Source organism: Chenopodium quinoa, unplaced genomic scaffold (genome assembly GCF_001683475.1).
Source record: "Chenopodium quinoa cultivar QQ74 unplaced genomic scaffold, ASM168347v1, whole genome shotgun sequence".
NCBI classification, from domain to species: Eukaryota; Viridiplantae; Streptophyta; class Magnoliopsida; order Caryophyllales; family Amaranthaceae; genus Chenopodium; species Chenopodium quinoa.
In genome coordinates, this window is record NW_018745566.1 from 975,358 (window position 1) to 998,109 (window position 22,752).

The window sequence follows — 22,752 nt, forward strand, 5'->3', positions numbered from 1 at the left end:
CTCACCCCCAAGTGGCACAAGCGCCACAACCGACTCCTCCTCCTCCTCCAACACATCTCCCAAAGCCTCTTCTTCAGCAGCCGCCAGGATCTCTTGATTATATGTTTCCGAACACTGACGGTACGTTCTTTCCCAAGAGGCAAAGTCGGCATTGGGGAACAGGCGGCCCCAGGTCATGCGCTGGATTTGAGCGGAGTCTTCCATCATTTCCCGGATGAGCTCTTTCTTCTCTTGCTCGGCCTTTTCCAAGAGCTCTTGGGTAAGACTCTTCTCTTAGCTCACCAGGCGTTCTTTTACGCTGGCCAAGGATTTCTCCATGGCTTCGTAAGAGTACATTTTTTGGCGAAGAGGTTTCAGCTCGGCCTTTTTGTGATGGTCGCCTCCAGCTCGTCATTCTTCTTCTGGGCCGCCTCTAACTGAGCCCGAAAGCGGCGGTAGCCTGCGCCTGATAATAAAGAATATCAATGGTCAGTACTTCATTTTGGGCAATTTGAAACATTGTCTTATCACAGTTAGAGGCGGCCATAGCTTTTGCAGCCTTTACCTCTTTGTTTTTCCGATCAAGCGGCTTGCGAAGGCTGTTAACTCGGAGCAGGGCCTAAGTATAAAAAAAAAAAACAGGCGTCAGTTTCCAAACAAAAAAGATAACAGGCGTCCTGGAATTCAATTACTCAAAAAGTATACCTCAGCAAGGACCCCTGCAATCCCATCAAGGTCAAGGGTGCCGGCACCCCTGACCGCCTCCCTTTCAGATGGAGGAACTACTTTGATCATGGACTTGGCTACCTCTACCAAGTCAAGCCCCTGAGGGCCGACTGCATCAAGCGTAAAAAAGCAAGTTAGACCTAGTCAAGAAGGAAGCAAGTGTAAAAGTTTTTACAAGTAATTGTCCATACTTCTAGGCGGCCCCGCCGGGGTTTTAGAAGAAGTGGCCGGCTGCTTCTCAGCCGCCACTGTTTTCCTGGAAGACCTAGGAGAGCTTGCAACAGTCGTCCTCCGGGCCTTGGGGTCCGGCTGTTGCGAGGAAGAAGCTCTTGGAGTGCCCGACTGAAAAGAGGAAGAGTTAGTATATGCATAAGACAACTCCTAAAAGAGGAAGAGTTTCGAAGCCTACCAAGGGTGCCCCCTTGTTGGGGGAGTCGGTACAAGACTGTTGCATGAGAGAGGCCCGCAACATGGCCGCCGCAGTCTTGGATGCTGTTATTTTACTCATGGCGTCAGCTGCAAAAAAATAAACAGCAAAGTTAGTAAAGATCCCAAGTAAACAAGGCGTGAAAAAACAGAGTATTTGTCAGGCCGGCTACCTCTAGAGCACCGACTGCTGAGGCCACAGGCGGCAAAAAAGTACTCGTCATAGAGCCACTTGAAGCTCGGGACGCAGTTTAGGGGTACTTGCTCTCGTACCCCTGAAGTAGAGTTCACCCTAGTCTCTACTTTAAAGAGTCCTTTGTCTAGGATCTCTTTTTTAGCCTTTGGGGGAACAGGTGGCATGCTGCGGCCGCCTGCGAGAAGAGGCGGATCCCTATTCCACTTGTTAAAGCGTTGGTTCAGCTCCGTGTCTGAACCCTCGATGATAAGGAAGGTGTTCCGCCAATCCTTCCATTTGTTCGCCTTACCTCTCGTCATGAGGTAACCCCTATGGCTTGTTAATTGATACCAGCCGGTACCTCCCGACTTAGGGGTCCGGCTGAGATAGTTCATGTGGGCGAAAGCCTCAAAGCTTGGCTCCACCCCGTACATTTCGCACCCGGCCACATAGCCGAGTACGTTTACCCAAGAGTTGGGGGCTAACTGCCATAACCCCAAATCATACCCATCTAAAATCCGCTGAACAGCCGGATGTAATGGGAAGCGCAGTCCAGCTTTGATGGCCGTCACATAGCAGCCAAAGCAGCCGTCATCATAGCTGGTACCAGCCGGCCAGACGACAGTGTCTTCTGGATCCGGCACAAACAGTAAAAATTCGGGGCCCATTCTGTGGTTAGCTATAAAGCTTTCCACTTTGTCTTGCATGGCTGTGATCCGGCCCCGGGGTACCGTGCAGTAGTAGGGGGTGTTTTCCTCTCTGTAAGAGGCGGACGGCTCCGCCCAATTGTCCCCCTTCTCAACTGCATGAGAAAGCCTCGCCTCTTGTAGGTGGATGTGTCTTTCTTCTGAGCCTAGAGAAGCGTGGCCAGAAGAGCTGGACTCGGACTCGTCCTCTGACGAGTCCGAAGAGGACGACTCCTCCCCTCTCCCAGAGGGGCCCGCCTCCTCTCCCTTAGAAGGAGCAGGAGGAAAAGTAGACATATCAACGGTGAAATGGGAAGGGACCACCTTGACCCCTCCCTCAGAACTGTCGGCTTGGCAGCCGCCTCGTTTCACTTCTACATCTGGCGCCTGGTCAGATGTTTCACTAATGAGCACCCTTTGGGAGGAGCCGTCCGAGTTTGAGATCATAGCAGTCTTTTTTGTTCTGGCCATCACGTTCTGCATAGACACAGATACAGTCGGACTTTGAATAAAGGGCAAAGATGGGTCCAGAAAAGGGCAGGCGGCACTCCTAGTCCTAGATTCAGCCGTCCCCGGTGACCGGCTGATCACTAACTTAGGTCGTGTCGTGTGCTTCCGTGGTGCCATTTCAAAAAAAACAAAAAGAAAATTAAGAGTAAGAGAACTGAGTTACCTGAACGAGTGACGGTTGATGAAGTTCTGGAAATCCGGTGCAGTCGGCTTGTCAGAACAGGCGGTAGGCAGAAAAGGTCCGAAATGTCAGAGCAAGTTCAGGGATCCGAATGTTCTCGCAAAGTTCTCAAATGTGAAAATGACCGAAGTCAGCACTTCCTTATATAGGCAAAGTGAGAAGGCGAAGGGTCGCTTCCAAATTCAAAATTTGGGCGGGAAAATCTCTCGGCCATTTGCAAGGTGACACCTGTAGCAGGCCGTCGCCTGTCACCGTGCGACACCTGTCACAGGTGACACGTGACCAGTCACGCGCCACCTGTGAGGGGCAAATGATTAGGGGATTTTTATCCACCAATCACCGTTTGACAAGTGGACCAACCAGGTTCCGCCACGTGTCCTTCACGTAGGCCAATAGGAGCCTGCCACGTGTCAATCACAGATACGTCCTCTACGGACCAATTGAGACACGCCACGTGTCCACCCATGCCAAATGGGAAAACCGGCCAACAAGGCCCAATCCTGTTTAGAGGCCCGGTCAGCCCTAGGTTTACCCTAAACCTAGAGAGTGGCACGCTTCTCAAGACTATAAATACTTAATTAATCCTCATTAAAGGGGAGGAAGCAATTAATCTCACCTGAAGAACGGAACATAACAGAAACGTTACGGAACACACTAATAACCGGCTGATCTCGCTAACAAAGCAGATTACCTACATTAAACACTCTCACCCAGAGAGACCTTATTACTTTAATTTCCGTATTAATTACTCCTTAATCAGGTACTAACTTGACCGTTTGAGGCGGAGCTCTCAGGAGTCTCCGTTATTTTGCAGGTACAGGCGTCCGGTTCCAGTCTCGGAATTGTAACTCTCCCGCAGGACATCAGAAAACCCCGAAACAATTAGGGTATTTATAGGGGAGGAAAAGTGTGCCATCTAGGGTTTGATGACCTAGAATGGTGTGCTCTAATTCGCGGCGCAATCAGGTAAGGACACATGTCGTTTAGGGGCGCCATTTTGCGCTATTCTCGGGATTTGGGCCTCCTGATGTAAGGGGGCTTTTTCTCTCATTCAGGTGCTCTTATGTTTGACACATGTCAGCCTCCTATTGTGACACATGTCGCTTATTTATTGGGCCACGTGTCGCTGAAAGATTGGGCCACATGTCAGGGGTATTTTTACCCTAAACACTCCTCTTTTGATGGCTGTAAACGTGGCATCTGTCTTTCGCTTCCAAGTACGTATGAGCTTACGTATTACTCGTCATTATTCATGCCCTTTTACGTATTACTCGTCATTATTCATATGAACTACTCTTGCTTCACATAGTACATATCCTATTTGCCGAATATAGAGGTGTCGTTCATATAGTCACTTTTACTCCACTTAGGTTGCTTCATTGCCTTGTTGGCAATTATAAAATTTCAGCACTTAAGGGAAATTATATCGATGTTGGTCGTTTGGCTTTGTATGTAAGCAATTTTCTAAGCTTTTCAGCTGGGCAATTTTACTCGGCCATGAATGCCGATTCGAAGGTAGTTGGTAAGTCTTCATTCCAGTGCAACTCGGCCACTCTTGGCTGCCTTGGCCAAGTTGCTATGCTCACAAGGGTGAGCTTCGTATTTTCATTCGGCCAACTTGGCTACTCTTGACTGCTTTGGTCGTCTAAAATGACGAGCTGAGTATTTGAGCTACACCCACGGAATACTTCTCTACTTGTTGACCGAAAGTAATGGTTCTGGGCATTTTATGCCTTAGCTTTTTTAGCTACTCAAATGCAAGTAGATGGGAATATGCTCCTTTATGTATATGTTATAAACGGAACTGCGGGAACAAAAACAGTAAGAACAAAGTTACCGAAAAATAGACTGAGTCGCGGACTATGTCGCTTTCTTTAGAACATTCACGGCACTGCCCTAAAAAGGTGCAAGCAGTTCGTACTAAACCGGATGTTCCCCAGGATAAAACAGTCTTTCTCTATTGAAATTATACCGGTGGAACTGCACAAAACCACCGGGCAACTAAACACCCAAATGTAATCAGTCAAAAACGTTTAGCAAAAATCAAGGAACTAATCACGCAATTAGCCTTGTCCAAAAAATAAGTTTATTTAATAAACCCGACCCGACCCGACCCGACCCGGCTCGGCTCGGCGCGCGTGTGTGTGATAGATGGTTTACCATATAGGTCCTCCCTCTCCACAAAATGTGGGTAGCCCAAGGGCCACACCCCTTTAGCCCACTCTCTATATTATAAAGAGAGTAAAACTCTCATTTCCCACCAATGTGGGACTTTGAGTTTTTCACAAAATTCACACACTACACACTTGTTGTTCCAACGGTATATATTAATGTATATACATTAAAATATATACTTGCGGTAAGCGGCAAATTTTGCCAGCTAACTCATGTACTCCACTTGCAATAACTTTTTTTTTTTAATTTTTTTTTATATATAAATATATCTAATAATGATTAATCAATCATAAAAATGATCAATCACTATTAGTAAACTCTGCTACTTGCCACCTTCTGTCTAGAAGTGACATCTATTCTTGTTCGAGTATTAGTATGTGCCTGATCAGTTGCTTGATCAAGTGTTGGATGTACATACATTTGAGACTTGATCAGGGGTATACCTTAATAAATGCTTCTCATTAGCTCGGACATTAGCTTAGCTATCCTGGCTGAGCATCTATGCTCGCATATGCGACCTTCATACTTTCATTCGAACAAGCTACATGATTGGCTGCCTTGGCCGAGCATCAATTCTCGTTTCAACAAGCTTCTCACTTTTGCTCGGACAGGCTGCTTGGATGCCCTGTACGAGCATCCATGTTGGTGTATGTTAACGAGCTTCTCACTTTTTCTCGGACAGGCTGCTTTGCTGCCCTGTACTAGCATCCATGCTGGTGTATGTCAATGAGCTTCTCACTTTTGCTCGGACAGGCTACTCGGCTCGTTTCTTGCTGCTCGAACAGCCATAGAGTGGCTTGACATTCTAGCCATTCAAATGCTTTTCTAGTGCCGACTTTAATGGCACTCGACAGACGTTGCTACATGTACATATATCAAACAATATAGTTTGACAAAAATTTTAATTGAATTTTTTTGTAATCATAATAATGATTATGATTATTATTTTGGCTTTTAGTGCCGCCCAAGTCTTGTCTTCATACAAGAGTTCGTCTCATTCTCTTAAGAATGACGATCGAGACGATCTGGGAGAATTACAACTTTGCCCTCACATTGGGTTACATTTGATCGAGTAGGTGTTCAATTATGGCTAAGTGCCATTTCAGATGAGTCTCCCCACAGACGGCGCCAAATATTTCAGGGATTTTCGGAATAACCTGAAAGGGGGTATAAATTCCCTCGTGAGACAGATCCGGAATGCAACATTCGTACGGCTTGAACACCTACAAAACAACGAATCTCCGATTTACCAGAGATCCGCCTCCGACGATCAAGTTAGTGACCGGAAACGGAATTTTAGAGAGAAAAAGTAGAAAGAAGTGATAGCCTATTTTTGGGCACAGTGCCTTTGGGAATTGTGAAGTGTCCTTCCCATCATGGATTTAATGAGGTATTTATAGGGAAGTTGAACATCATGCTCCTAGGGTTTCATAACCTAGGAAGATCGGCTCCCCTATAAGTGGTTGACATGTGTATTAGGGTTTCCTTTATGTTAGGCATGTTTCCTTTAATGGGCTTTGAGCCCTTCATTATCTGATATCTCTCTTTAGGCCACGTGTCATGCTCATATTGACCTTTACTAGCTGAGCAGGATGCCACGTGTTGGCTTATAATTGGGCCAACTGTCGGCCTCTCATTTGTCTATAAAAAGGGGGTAAAAATACACCTAAACAACAATCATACAAATATTTTGTCAATCCCAAATCATCTGAAAAGGCTTAGACTTAAAGCTTCGACGTACAATTTCTATTGTCGTTCTTGGCTTTATTTCTAATCTTATTCAAGTAATTTAAAGCCCAAAACCAGATCCAAAGGTTCTACCTTTTTTACCAAGGCGTGAAGGTATAATCCCGAGGGCGATATTAAGTTTTCTAACTCTTTAATTTAATTCTTCTGAATTATTATTTTTATCGAAATTACTAACAATTTATTCATGATGTAGTATTCAAAGTTGCACATTCGCAGTGAGTATTTATTTAATTCTTTGTTTTATTTACACTAATTTTTTGATTGTTTTGATTACTAGCATCATGTTTAGGATAACTTGTTGATTTTGTTATTAGTGACATGCAAGGATTTGTTATTAATCTGTTTAGTAGCATGCCTAGGATCTTACTACTAACGATGTTTTTATGATGATGATAGTTATATTAATCATATGTTGCTTGATTGTTCATGATTTATTGCTATTGTTTGATCACGCCTAATAAGATAATTAATTGGCTTTATATGATTTTAATTCAAGTGATCACCAATAATAGATTTGATTGTGCATTAATAATCAACCAATATAGTTTAAATAAGTTTTGGATTAACTTGATGTATGCATGTTGACCGAAAAGTGCGCATGAATATCTAAGGAATTAAGTAGAGGCCTATTTAGGGCAAGTTCAATCTCTTTTACGTTGGATTTGTACCATTATCCCCGAACATCCAGTCATGGTTTCGAACCACTATGGAGTTAGCAATCTTTGTGATTGTGAACGGGGTGTAACCTTCACACCCGTGAACGGTTTACAAGTTCCTAAAACTTGTTGGCTACTCTTTTTCTCTAGCTTCTTTTCATTGGAGCGCCGCCATGCTTAAAAACATTACCCACAGTAGGGCGGAGTTAAAATTCCCTACATTTTTTGGCGACTCCACTGGGAGGATTTCTAAACTAATTTCTAATTTGTTTAGCAATTAATTAGAATGAGTGGATGAGACTTGAAAGATTCTTGATATTCATGTGTGTAATTTCTATTAACATTGTGGCATAATCATAAAAAGGTATGTATTGGAAAGACTATTCGTCTAAACATAGGAAATACACATAGGAAAGGCTGAAAATATTTTTCACAACAAAAATCAGAAAGACACTACGAAAAATCGGAAAAATATCGAAGATTGAATCTGTCGTAGAGCATTTGAACTATCTCCTGGCGACAGCGACCAATGCTGGATGACAGCCAAGCAACAAGGTTGTCGCCAGACGATGGTCTCTATCGTCCAGCAACAAGATCTGGCGATTCTAGTACCGTTTTGACGATTTTTCTCTTGATTAACTTTTTTCTACCTTTCTTGACCCATATGTGTTTTACATGTGGTTTTAGCCCTTGCGAATTCACACTCCGTCCACCCAAATAAACGTTCTTTGCAAAAAGGGTGAACTTGAGTTTGTTGAATTCACCAAACCATGGAGTTCAATTTAGCTAGCGGGATCCCGTCCATCGCGCCAACCCTTCTAAGGTAAGGCGTCAGTGCGATGCATCCAGACTTTTAACCATGGACCCTCTTTAACACAAAAATCCTTGACCTTAGAGAAATAGAGCCATGGTTAGGTTACAAACTCATTGCATTATGCGTGACGATGTGCTTATGTGTGAATATTTTTATTGGCTTTCTTATTTCTATTTTTTCTCTTATTTAACCTTTTTTTTAGAGTCGAGTCATAGCTCCTTTTTTTTATTTTTTTTATTTTGAATCATACCGGTTTTTTATTCCTATATACTGTACAAGCATCACTTTGTTTTGGTCATAAACGGAGTTTTAGAAAGTTTTACTAGTTGTACCACCTATGGATCTGTAGCGCCGGATTTTATCTTTCATTTGGCGCTAATTTTGTCCAATTCAGAGTCACAGATCAAAAGTTATGATTGAAATACTACAACCTGTCTAGTTTAGGAATTCTATCTTTAGTATTGGAGGATAACTTTTTTTATTTTTTTGTGTCAATCTCGTTTACATTTGAGTCATAACCAATCTTCTACACCAGATAGGATTCTAAGTTATGTCAAACTCTAATAAGATAGGATTTTATATTTATTATCATATTTTATCTCATGAGTCATAACTCCCTTAAAAATCTATTCTATGTCAAACTCTTAAAAATAAGAATGTTAGAATTCTACTCCTACTCTAATTTTTATATCTTAAGAGTCTTCTTCATTCCATATTCCTATATTTCTATTATCTTTTTTCCACCCTTTAGAGTCGCACTCTACTCCATTTTTTTAGATTTTTATCGGTTTTTTTTTTTTTTTTTTTTTTTTTTTTTTTTTTTTTTTTAAATTCTATCATCTCATTTTTTTATCTCTCATTTCCTATCCATTTTATTTTTATCCATCTTATTTTTATCCTTCGTGTCTTGGTCAAACCATGAGTCTACCTATTATAGAATTCTAGTCCATCTTCCTAGTCTTTTATGATTATTGTGTTAACCTTAACATGTATTCTTTGTCTTTGATTGGGGTTGATTTTATCTTATTTATGACTGACGTTTGCCAATGGAATGCTTTCACCTAATAAATAGCATAAACATTAAAATTGGACAAAATTAATCAAGTTAGTTTGTCTATCTTTTAGTCTTCCGTAGTATTTGGTCTTTGAGTCTTTCGCTTTTTCACAGCGTTCTCATGTCTAGTCATACGATAGATCATATCACGAGTCTTAATAAACTCACCTAATCACACACTTATTGAGTCGTTGCACCCACTTTATCATCGAGTCATGCACCATATTGTTTATTATCGTACTAGGATCTATGCATGAGTCATCTTTTTGTCATTTGAGTTGAGGGTCCATCCTATTCCCGGAAATTTCCATGTTTCCACGAATACATCCTTTCCCCTTACTTAACTTTCCATACATTACATGCCTTACCATAAATACGCTTTCCTTCTTAGACACTTTCCACATTCACATACTTTCCCTATACAGATATACCTTCTAGCATATTTCCTCCTACATGCTTTCTCCATACATATCATTCTCCCTCATACACCATGCTCTTTCGGGAATTTCCCTATCTATGCATGTTGAATCTAGTTCGAGTCATGTGATTGACAAGAAGTGTCTATGGTTTCCCTTTCTACAGCCTTTGGTCAAGGACAGAGGGTCGATTAGTTCGAGACAACTCATACATTCGCGAGATCTTTTTGTAATAATGAGACTTGGCACACAACACTTCAACTTTTAGGATTTTCATGAATTATCTTTCTTGTTTTTGTCTTCACTTTCCCTTAATAAGTCTAACATAGGCGCCCTCCATCCTTTTCCTTAGATATACTTCATGAGTTTATTTTTACCCTTTCCATTTCAATAAAATAAGCATTTATTTCCTTGCATATGATCATTGCATTTCATTTCATTCGGAAAAAAAAAAAAAATCTACGCCAACCTAAGCACAAGGTATACCAATGATTTGAGGCATCCCTTGTAGCCACATCATATGACCTTTACCCTTTCAAATATACAATACCTTTTGATAAACCACTTTGAGCCTCGTCTAACAGTTAGCCTTTCCCTTTTCAGCACACATCTACATAACCTTGGCATGGGATGGTGTGCAACTTATGAAATTTTCAAAAAACCAAGTACAAAAGCTTGAGTGATTTTACCAAAATTTCAATAGTTAAAAAAACAATAAAAGTGTGCAAAAGGGCAAGTGTTCCAATGTCTTTGATATGACCATGTCTCAGATTGCGTCTCTTATCTACTGCTCGACACCGTGCCTGAGAAACATGAATGCCAAGTGAGTAATAGACAACATGATCAAGATTGCCCACACTTATCCAAAAAAAATTCAGATACAAATCTCAAATGCAAATATAAAATAAATTCAAAAGCGAGAAACCTCAAGCATATAAATACCAAGATTGAAAAACAAGGTTGCACTCCTTAGGGGCTTATTTTAGGTCTCGAGCGTTTATCCTTTCTTCTTCAACCTTTAGCTTAACACCATTACAACCCTGAAAGACCACCTTAAGGTGTACACACACTTGTGCGAGGTTTGGCTAGAGCTACGTTCAGCTTGATTCCTAACGGATACGTAGGCAACCTCACATTGGGATGTGGCCTTCATAAAATGCATTTACTCATATTCACATCATGATCATATCAAGGAATCTTCAATGTTCATCCCTATCCATTTAGAGCTAGACTTGGGGGCTTGATCCCTACTTCATTAGCCAACCCAATCTAAAGTCACTATCATTTGGCTCTTCTCAAAATATTTTTCCACAACCTTAGCCTTTGTAGCCTAACCTTAGTGTCACTCTCACACACATCACAAATACATAGCCAAATAATCCTTCCCTTAGGAACCCTTTCTCATGAAATCTTGATATTACCTAGAGCATGCCTTGTCATATTAGAATCACTAATTATCATAATCATCATCGCATCACTAAGTATGAGATACTTAGCCTCCGAGCTTAACTTACCCAAATACTTTCATCATCGGATCATCAATTGAGATAGTCTAGAATACTACAATCCTTACGCCATGAGATACAACCATTAATGCATACACTTGATTAAGCTCATTCAACATGCATCATTATTCGATTCATTCTTTCCATCTTTTTTCCTTTTGGAGAAGATCAAAAACTACGTTTTTCTCCAACACTTTACCTTAATTCATTTTTACGTCTTTCTTTTTTGGAGAAAGTCGGTACCCTCCACAAAAATGACAGAAGTTTTTTTGCTTTTCTGCATTTTTGAGTTGCACGAGCACAATCACAGCACAATGCACACACGAGTCATGCACATTGAGTCATGTCGTGGCACCACATTGAGTTAAGTTTACACACACGAGTCGTACGCACGACATACACATCAAGTCATATCACGTCGAGTTGAGTTTGCACACATCGAGTCGTATTACATCGAGTCAAATTGAGTATATTGAGTCACATAATGAGTCCAAGTACACCAAGTCTTGGGTCAACCTCAAGAAAACACAAGCAAAGTCCTATAGTCCAAAGAACAAATCTAGGTACACTAAGTCCCTTGCGGACGAGGTTCCCGAGAAAGACCTATAAGATCCTACCATATCTGAATTTGAGGAGTCAAGATCAAAATTGTGGAGTTCTGCAAAAGATTAAAGGCAATTTAATGAAAATTCGAGCGAGAAATGACCAAAAACGAGCAGCAGTGAGTCGAGCAAACAAGAAAGAAGAGTTTACAAAACTATGAAAGCAAAAATTAACAAGGCATGATAGTTCCATCGTGTCGCGACAAATCTGATGCGACACGACAAAGCTATCGCCGCGCGATGAAGCTAACAGGGCGTGATAGCTCTGAGATTCTGCGAAACGATCTGTTGAATGATAATTACCTTAATTAAGCCTCATGATGAGCAACTGATTATTCCCGAAGCCTCGTGATGAGCAATTAATTCTTCCCGAAGCCTCGTGATGAGCATTGATTCTTTTCGAAGCTTCGTGATGAGCAAATCATTCTTCTCGAAGCCTCGTGATTAGCAAACCATTCTTTCTTGAGCCTCGTGATGAGAAAACCATTCTTCCTTAAGCCTCGTGATGAGTAGTTTATCCAAAATCTCGATTTGATTAAGTGATCGGCCTGATGACGATCACATTTGATTAGGTGGTCGGCCCGATTATGATCACATAACGAAATGATTTGCCCGATTACGATCACATTGAGAAGTGATCGGCCCAATTATGATCGCATGAAGAACTAATCGGCCCAATTACGATCATATTAAGAGGTGATCGGCCCGATTACGATCAAATAAAGTGCTGATCAACCGATTACGATCACATTGAGGGTGATCAGCCCGATTACGATCACTTAGAGTTGTGATCGGCCCGATTATGATCACATTGAGAAGTGATCGGCTCAATTATGATCATATTGAGAAGTGATCGGCCCGATTATGATCACATTGATAAGTGATCGGCTTGATTACGATCACAATAAGGGGTGATCGACCCGATTACGTCACAATTTTCAAAGATGGTTCGATAGGACTCTCAAGGAGAGATATAACCATTTGAAGGAGGATTTCTACGGAAATTAATTTGAGCTCGGTAAAATCTTGAAGAGTAAGGTTTTACGATAGGTTTTCAAAGGCATGAGTGTAGGCGTCGGTTTGAAGCGCGCCTACTTAAGTATGTTGTAAATATGCTTGGCAATCATACGAAGTGGGAATTGACATTATACAATTAGGGACAAGGAATGCAGGGAACCGCCAACAAGTTTTTAAGGAACTTGTAAACCGTTCACGGATCAATTAAGGCAATCACGAATAAGGGACACCAATAGGCAACAACGATTGACCCGTGAAGGTTACACCCCATTCATAATCCAAGAGATTACTAACTCCATATAGTTCGGAACCACGAAAGGAGGATCAAGGATGATGGTACTAAGGGAGTCATGGAGTCACATTCGCCCGTATTTGCCTTTACTCGATTCTCATTGCGAAAAGTATTTCCTGCGATCTCAAAGGCACACAAACTAAGATTCAATTTGCTCCAAACTAATATTAGGCTAAATTGGTTGAATATTAATGCACACATAATTCTAAAATATTTATGAACACTTGATTAAACAACAACATTAAAAAGGAACCTAAATCGGTCATCCAATTTATCTTATTAGTCGTTATATTCAATTACATATTCCTTTTAAACATGCAATATGGTGATTAATAATAATAATAGAATAAACATTATATTAGAAACAATTTAACCATAATATCATTAGTCAAATCATCAAGAATATAATAATAAATCTTATCATAATACTAGCAATAATAATTATAATAAGTAATTGAATAAATTACTCACGTTCTGCGCTTCATCAAATTGCTGCATCATGAATAAATCGTTAGTAACTTCAAAGAATAATAAATCAAATTGACATAAAATTAAATAAAAGTAGAGTTGATTTGGTCAAAACCCTCAATCAGTTCTACCTTTCATGCCTTGATTTAATTAAGTGTGGAACTTTGGGTGTTGTATGGACTCCTTGGAGTACTTAGGAAATGAATGGTGTAATTAGGAGAATAGGTTTAAGGCTTAGACTATGAGAGAGAAATATGAGAATGTGTGTTGGTGCCCCAAAAATGTGAAATCAGCATCGTATTTATAGATGAAAATGATGGAGTGAGTTACGAAACCCTAGAAACGAGTGTCGGTTTTAGTACAAGAGTGTCGGTTTTGGGCTAGGTTTTAGTGTTTTGCTCATATCTTCTTCGTTTTAAATTGGAATTGGGCTTATGATATACCGTTGGAAAGCTTATTTCAAGGTCTATTTAACCAAATAATATTTGGATCAAAATTATAGGGCAACGAAATCAGTTTAGCTCGGTTTTGTGATGTGGACACGAAAAGAGGAAAATAAGTTATGGTTTAGGGAAATGGGCTACGAATTGGGTTAATTTATGAAATATATTGGATTGGATATGGATTTAAGAACTCCAAAGATTAAATACTCAAGCCGACCAATAACAGCGGTGAATGGTTGTTCATCATCGGGTTTGGTTTTGGGGAGACATTTTTAGGTATCCATAATGAGGAACTATCACTTCTAAGGCATGAAGGCGAGAAGATTTGAGAAGACGACTCAGGGAGAAGTGCTCTTCGACAGCGCTCCCTGAGAATGAGGAGGTTGTCACCCCAAATTGAGAAGACAACTCAAGGTGAATTGGTGTTTGACAACGCTCCCTAAGAATGAGGAGGTTGTCACCCCATATTGAGAAGACAACTCAAGGCGAAGCGATCTTTGACAACGCTCCCCAGGAATGTGGAGGTTATCAAAACAAGTTCGATTCGACAAGATGTCACCTAGAGACGTGTACCCGACGATATCATAACTCCTTTATTTGTAGAACTGAAGTTTTCATCAGGTATCGGTGTTAAAAGAATTGTCTTGGATCATAGAACATTTTGAGATCGTTCTCCGTCCCTTTTGGAATACATTGAATATCGTTTTCGCAACTTACGTTTCTCCAAACTTAATCAAAGTGGGGGATTCTATAGACACCTAAAAATGTCTCCCTGACCAAAGCCAGATAACGAAACAATCTCTTATTGCCTAACTTTGTTCTGCTTGCGTAATGGATCTAAGAATTATTTGAATACTCCTCTTTTTCTAGCCTAAAATTATTTTTAAAACCATTTTATCCATTTCGTTAGCCCAAACTTAGCCCATTTTCCCTTTTCACAACTCTAGTCCCAAAACCGGTCAAAATTGAATTTGGTGCCTCATAATTTTTATCCAATTTTAGGATGGTTGGATAGCCCATGAAATCTTATTTCCAATGACATATCATAATCCCAATTCCGATTAGAAACGAAAAAGATATGATTAAAATACTAAACTCTATCCAAATTTGACACCGTTCCACTTTTTCGATCATATCTCAAATTTTACAAAAGATATCAATCTGATTCCAATTGGGTTGGAAATTAGACTTCCAAAGCTTTTGAGCTGTCCAAGAAAAGATATATTATTTATCTTATTCCTACTTCTTGATCAAAAGTTGTGATAAAAACAAAAACCGCAAAACTGCTGCCCCTCGCTACGCGTTTTCAGAAATCTATCTTCTCTTAAACATCTATCTTCACCCGATTTTAAGCCTATAAATACCATCATTATTTCTGATTTTTTGGAGAATAATTTAACAATCATACAAATATTTTGTCAATCCCAAATCATCCCAAAAAGGGCTTAGACTTAAAGCTTCAACGTATAATTTTTATTGTTCTTAGCTTTATTTCTAATCTTATTCAAGTAATTCAAAGTCCAAAACAAGATCCGAAGGTTCTACCTTTATTACCAAGGTGTGAAGGTATAATTGGGATGGCAATATTAATTCCTATAACTCTTTAATTTATTACTTGTAAATTATTATTTTTATTGAAGTTACTAACAATTTATTCATGATGTAGTATTCAAAGTTGCACATTTGGAGTGAGTATTTATTTAATTCTGTTTATTTACACTAATTTTTTTATTGCTTTGATTACTAGCATCATGTTTAGGATAACTTGTTGATTTTGTTATTACTGACATGCTAGGATTTGTTATTATTCTGTTTAGTATCATGCCTAGGGTTTTACTACTAGCGACGTTTTTATGATGACGATTGTTATATTAATCACATGTTGCTTGATTGTTCATAATTCATTGTTATTACTTGATCACGCCCTCTTCTTGTAGATTTAATAATTAATAATTTGATTTATGCTTAATATGATTTTATTTCAAGTGATCACCAATAATATATTTGATTGTGCATTAATAATCAACCATCGTAAATTAAACAGGTTTAGAATTAACTTGATGTATGTATGTTGATCGAAAAGCGCGCATGAATATCTAAAGAATTAAATAGAGGCCTATTTAGGGCGGGTTCAATCTCTTTTAGTTTGGTTTTGTACCATCATTCCCGAACATCCAGTCATGATTTCGGACCACTATGGATAGCAATCTTTATGATTGTGAATGGGGTGTAACCTTCACACCCGTAATAAATGGTTTACAAGTTCCTGAAATATGTTGGCGAATCTTTTTCTCTAGCATCTTTGAAGCGCCGCCATGCTTAAAAACATGACCCACAATAGAACAGAGTTAAAATTCCCTACACACCCGCACGATCAAACCTACCTTGAGTGTATTAGGTTAGAATACAAGACAAACTCTCAAGGTTTAGTGTATGTTTAGATCTAGATTCATACTTTAAGGGATACTTGAATAATTCTCCAATTAATCATAAAATCATCAAATGAATTATGGAATAACAATACTAATATACTACCAAGTAATCCCTAAAATTATTTGTAGATTACACGTGTTAACACCACATAAAAAGTTTTCCCACCAAAAACATTGTTATTTTTCCAAAATTATTTTTACTGTATTAAATTTAAATTATTTTCGCTGATTAACTATTATATTTATTCTTTGAAATCTTTTTTTTTTACTTAACTTAACCTATTGTTTCAAAAATTAGTTTTTTTTAATTAAATCACTGGAATTTTTTTTACTCAATTAACTTTATTTTTATTATATATTTTTGTTTTAAGCCGAACTCTGCTAATGGGTTTTCCCGCTGCCAGTCCCAAGCCTGGATAAAGGAAGAGAGTTTTGGTGGGCCAGTGACAGCCAGTGTAAAACTTTGTCACATCCCATGACATGAGCCAAACTGATATTTTTGTGGGGGCATTCCCTACTTAGCGACGCGCTGCACTTCCTAGACCTTGGGGGTGTAGTGATAAGTATGCAAGGGTTGCTAGGTCGTCGCATGAAAGCGACGCGCCACATTGCCCAAGTTTGGTGTCAAATGAGCAAGGGCGTGCCATTGGGGCGTTCCCTACTGAGCGACGCGCTGCACTTCCCAGACCCGGGTGTAGTAATAAGTATGCAAGGGTTGCTAAGATGTCGCCCGAAAGCAACGCGCCACATTGCCCAAGTGTGGTGTCAAATAATCAAGGGCTTGTAGTTGGGAATAGGAGGGAGCGTGGTACGAGTGAGTGTATTATGAGGGAGCGTGGGAGAAAGGACTCTAGTTTGCGGATTGGTTATTAGAATGTGGGGTCTCTTATGGGGAAATCAACAGAAGTGGTAGAAGTGATGAACAGAAGGCGCGTAAACATCATGTGCCTCCAAGAGACAAGGTGGATAGGAGAAGGAGCTCGAGGCTTGATTTTAGGGTATAAGGCGTGGTACGTTGTACAAGAAACGAGCCACATGACTAGGAATGGTGGAGCTAGGAACGGAGTTAATGTGATTCTCGATGAGAGGTTGTTGAAAGAGGTAATCGAGGTCTATCAGAAGAATGATAGGTTGATAAGGGTGAAGTTACTATGTGGCAAGGAGATTGTGAATGTTATTAGTACTTATACTTCCCAAGTTGGTTTGGATGCAGAAGAGAAACGACACTTCTGGGAAGATTTAGACGAGGTGGTACAGGGTGTCCTCCACTTAGAGAAATTAAATATTGGTGGTGATTTAAATGGGCACGTTGGGGCGAGCCGAGATGGCTATGAGAGTGTCCATGGAGGCTTTGGGTATGGGCAGAGGGACGCAGGTGGTGAAGTTATTATGGATTTTTCCCAATCATATGATTTAATTTTGGCTAATACTTGGTTTAAGAAGCGGGATTCCCACTTGATAACTTTTCGGAGTTGAGCAAATGCAACACAAATAGAGTTCCTGCTCACAAGGAGCACGGATAGACAAAGTTGCCTAAATTGCAACGTCATCCCAGGAGAGAGAGTGGTCACCCAACACCGGATTTTGGTAATGACTATCCGTTTGAAAGAGAAGGCGGAGAAAAAAGGAAGACAAGAGGAGCCAAATGTTAAGATGGTGGACTCTAAGGGATGCAAAGGCTAAGGTTTTTACAAAAAAGGTAATTAGGGAGGCGAATTGGGATGGAGAGGTGGATCCAGACATGACTTGGCTACGGATGAAGAATTTTTTCCTGAGAGTGGCCAAAGAGGTCTTAGGAGAATTAAGGGGAAGAGCTTCGATATAAAGAGATACCTCGTGGTGGAATAAAGAAGTGAAAGCAGTAATTAAGCAAAAAAGGGAATGCTATCTAGCCTTAGGAAAATATTGAAGTGACGAAACCTTTGCATTGTATGAAGAGGCTAAGAGTAAGGTAAAGGCAGCTGTTCGCCAAGCAAAAGAAAAAGGTTTATCAGGAGATTTATGAAAAGCTTGACTCCAAGGAGGGAGAAAAGATCATTTATAAGATGTCAAAGAGTAGACAAGAGACAAGGAAGGATATTGGCATGGTGAAGTGTGTCAAAGATAAGAACCAAATGGTCCTAGTACAAGAGGAGGACATCAAAGACAGGTGGAAGGGGTACTTCGATGAATTATTTAATGGAAGTAATGGAGTTGTGACAGGAGATACCTCCGTGAGTGATGAAGAAATCAATATGGAGTATGTGCGGTGGATTAGGAGAGTAGAGGTGGAGATTGCACTGAAGAAGATGAAGCCTAAGAAGGCGGTTGACCTTGATGATGTACCGATAGAGGTGTGGAGATGTTTGGGTAAGATTGGTATTGATTGGTTAACAAACCTTTTCAACAAGATATGGACGGCTACAAGGATCCCGCAAGATTGGAGGAAGAGAACCTTAGTCCCGGTCTATAAAATCAAAGGAGACGCTCAAGATTGTTCTAACTATCAAAGGATTAACCTTATGAGCCACACTATGAAGTTGTGGGAAGGGGTGATTGAACATGGGTTAAGGGCATGCATAAGCATTAGATAAGACAAATGATGGAGTTATATAGGGTAAAGAAGAAGGATCTTCATATGGTCTTTATTGATTTAGAGAAGACATATGATAAGGTACCAAGAGAGGTACTTTGGTGGGCAATGTTGAAGAAAGGTATCCTACAAAGGTAGGTGGACCTGGTTAAGGATATGTATCGGGATGTGTCAACAAATGTGAGGACATGTGGAGGGTTGACAAAAGATTTCCCTATTACAATCAGATTGCATCAAGGGTCTGCATTAAGCCCTTTTCTTTTTGCAACGGTTCTAGATGAAGTAACTAGACCAATTCAAGATGAGGTTCCATGGTGTATGTTGTTCGCAGATAATATCATTTTGGTGGATGAAACTAAGGACGAGGTTAATGCTAAGTTGGAGCAATGGAGGCAAAGGTTGGAACCTAGAGGGTTTAAGCTAAGTCGGAGTAAGACTGAATATTTGGTATGTCGTTTTGGTACTCAAAGGGGGACAGTGGTGAGTTTGGACGGAAAGGATTTAACCCTGAGTGAATGCTTTAAGTATCTTGGGTCGATCATCCAGAAGAATGGTGACACTGATCAAGACGTGGCTCACATGATTAAGTCGGGGTGGCTTAAACGGAGAGCGGCCAAGGGAGTGTTATGTGATCAAAGCATTCCCTTACAGTTGAAGGAAAAGTTCTACAGGACTGCCATAAGACCAGTGTTGCTCTATGGTACAGAATGTTGGGTTTCTAAGAAGGAGCAATTAAAAAGATAGAGGTTACGGAAATGCGGATGTTAAGGTGGATGTGTGGGAACACTCTAAGAGATAGAATAAGAAATGAGGTTATTCGCAAGAAAGTAGGTGTGGTAGACATTGCAGATAAACTAAGGGAAAATCGCCTGCGTTGGTTTGGGCATGTAAGACGGAGACCCGAAGGTGCACCGGTGCGAAGAGTGGAAGAGTGGGACCATGGTGGGGTTAAACGAAGGAGAGGGAGACCGAAAATGACTTGGTTGGAAGGAGTTAGGAAGGATATGAATTGTATGGATTTGCATGAGGATGAAGCATTAGATCGTAAGGGATGGAGAGGAAGATTTATGTCGATGACTACATGACATAATCAAATTTGGTTCATGTTAGCCGACCCCACTTATGGGATTAAGGCTTAAGGCTTTGAATTGATTTGATATGATTTGATTATTGCTTTAAGTCGAAGAGAACAAGGGCCTAACTATAACATCTAAGAAGAAAATAAAAACAAAACTCCCTACTACTCACTTAAAATAAAATAAAAGTCATTAATTGTATTATTGTCTAAAATCTTATGCCGATCAAAGTGTTTTTACTTAATAGGGACGGTGTGAGTATCGCAAACGTGCTAACTTTGACGTCTTTGTTATAGTATAGTTAATAAAATGGCTTTTTTGTGAAAAACTACCTTATACAAGTCAGTTTTTGTGAAAAACTACCTTCTTAAAAAAATATTGTAAGAAACTACCTTTTAGAAAATAGATGTTGTAAGAAACTACCTAATAAAACAATTAATGTCGTAAAAAAGCTACCTTTTGTAGAATTATTACACCAAAATAAGCGACGTTTAATGACCCATTTTCAGTTATTTTTTCTCCGTTTTTCACCCAATTTTTCCATAGCCCCCTCATAACCCCTAATTCTCCTTCTCTTTCATTGTTAAATTAAGCACATGGTAGCCACTTACAACATTTAGTTTTTATAAGCTAGTTTCTTACAATAATTTTTTTATAAAGTAGTTTTTCACAAAATTTGATGTATATAAGGTAGATTTTCACAAAAAATCCTTATTAGTTAGTAACTTATATACTTTGTATAAAAATATAATTCTGATTTAATTAACTTATACTATGTATAAACCATGCGTGGCGCGGGATCTAAACTAGTTATATATTAGAAATTACTCATGTAGTCGTGCTTATGCCGCGTGTAGAGAGAATATTTCTTACAATAAAATTAGATAATGGGGCTTTTTTTAAAAAAAAATATGTAGTATGTTAGGCCCTGTTCACTTCACCTTATTTTTGCTGAACTGAAATAATTTTTATTGAACTTAAATTACTTTTGCTGAACTGAATATTTTATTGAATTGAAATTATTTTTGATGAATCAAAATTAATTTTACTGATTCACATGTATATTTCTTAATGGAAGTTAATGATTTTTAATGAGCTGAAATTATTTTTACTGGACTGAAAATATTTTTACTGAATATTATTTTTACTGAATATTATTTTTTTAAAGTGAAGTGAACAGGAACTTAGAGAAGTTAATGGAATGGGTAGTTTTTTTTTTTTAAATTTTTTTTTTATTTATTTTAACAACGTGGAATAGGTAGTTAATGGTTTGTTTGGTATTAATACCTTTAATATATTTTTTTTATTTCCCTCCTCTCAAATTCTATACTTTTTAATGAAACATAATTTTCGCTGTCTTTTTTCTTAAAAAATTGAAACTACCACATGTCCACACTTACATCTTATTATATAATTAGAATCAATCAAATTGCCTAAATATGTACCCGTCAAATTATAACACTTGAAAAAAAATACAAAGGGAGTATATATGATCGCCCATGGGTCACCAAAACCCGTCAAACTAATACTAAACTAAACACCGTTGACATCACCACTGTTCATGTGTCGCCATCTTATAAAAAATTTTCTCTCCAAAACTATTAATGACATTAGTTTTTTTCTTTTCTTTTCAAGATAAAACTATTGTTTGAAAATGATTGATTAATGATACATTTTTCTAAAAGTTCTTAAGAGTAAATTGACTAATTACATGATTTCTCTCACATTCTTTTTTTCTACCTACATAGAAATGTTTAGAAAAACTATCTCATGCATTTTATTCGTGATAACAGAGTTTGGATTTTTCACTCTTTATTAAATCTTTAAATTTTCTATAATGATGAATCAAAAGCGAATGCTAACATTTTTAAAATTTTATTATAACTATGAAGTTAATTAGAATAATTTTTAGCTTGATTAATCTCATGAGAGGGATCATGATTTATTATATTTTGCTTAAAATATTTATATTACACCCATATAAATAATTTTTTTATTATTATAATCGTGCATTGTACGGCATTAACCTAGTTGATACTAATATAAGAACAACAATAGTTGGGATTAATATTGTGAATTTTTTCAATAATGATAAAAAGTATAAATGAGTTGAGAGTCGCACATTGAGAAGAGAGATAATGAAATAATGTAATTTACTTCGTACACAAAAGAAAGTAAACCATTCTCTCTTTCACCATTGCTATATGTTTAGTTGAAGTCTATTCAAGGGTGTCCGTCGTAGAGAGTTTCTCATCCTTCAAAAAAGATTGTTCTATAAATTGCATGGATATCACAACTTTACTATTACAAAAATTACTTTAGGTTCTCTACTTTGTATAAGTCTTGTATATAATGGGTATACATTAATTTTACTGTAAAACAGTCAATTTGAGCGTAATTTTTACTATTTTTATGGTAACTTTAACCACTTAAAGAATAACTTTTAATTTGTCGTTGATTTGAATTTTATTATAATGTGTAATTTCTTATAGATACGTGATTACATATTATAAAGACTAATATGATTAATCTAATACATTATAAGTTTTTTGTAAGATAAAATCTATTAATAGAAAAATAATAACTTTTGCAGTATAAAGGTAACTTTAAGTATTTTTAACACAATTTTAACCCATTTTACAATAAATTAACATACACCCACTTTTTTGGAGAATCTGTGCTCTATCATCATTTATATTCAATTAAAACTTAATAAACTAAGATAAGGCTATAGAGAAAACAATTAGGACCCAGCAGTAAATGAAGTTTTTTACGAAATAATTGAAGTAATTAATAAC

At 38.5% G+C, this 22,752-nt stretch overlaps 1 protein-coding gene across 1 annotated transcript; it reads left to right on the plus strand.

Moving 5' to 3' along the window:
* The first annotated feature begins 17,194 nt into the window (after nt 1–17,194).
* Nucleotides 17,195–17,782, plus strand: LOC110716217 (craniofacial development protein 2-like). The gene has a single exon (XM_021894836.1). The coding sequence runs from the start codon at nt 17,195–17,197 to the stop codon at nt 17,780–17,782; it is 588 nt and encodes a 195-aa protein (XP_021750528.1).
* The last annotated feature ends 4,970 nt before the right edge of the window (nt 17,783–22,752 follow it).

Bases quoted from the DNA above. Each gene is read 5' to 3' on its own strand.
- LOC110716217 (XM_021894836.1), top strand. From the start codon at position 17,195: ATGGGGAAATCAACAGAAGTGGTAGAAGTGATGAACAGAAGGCGCGTA.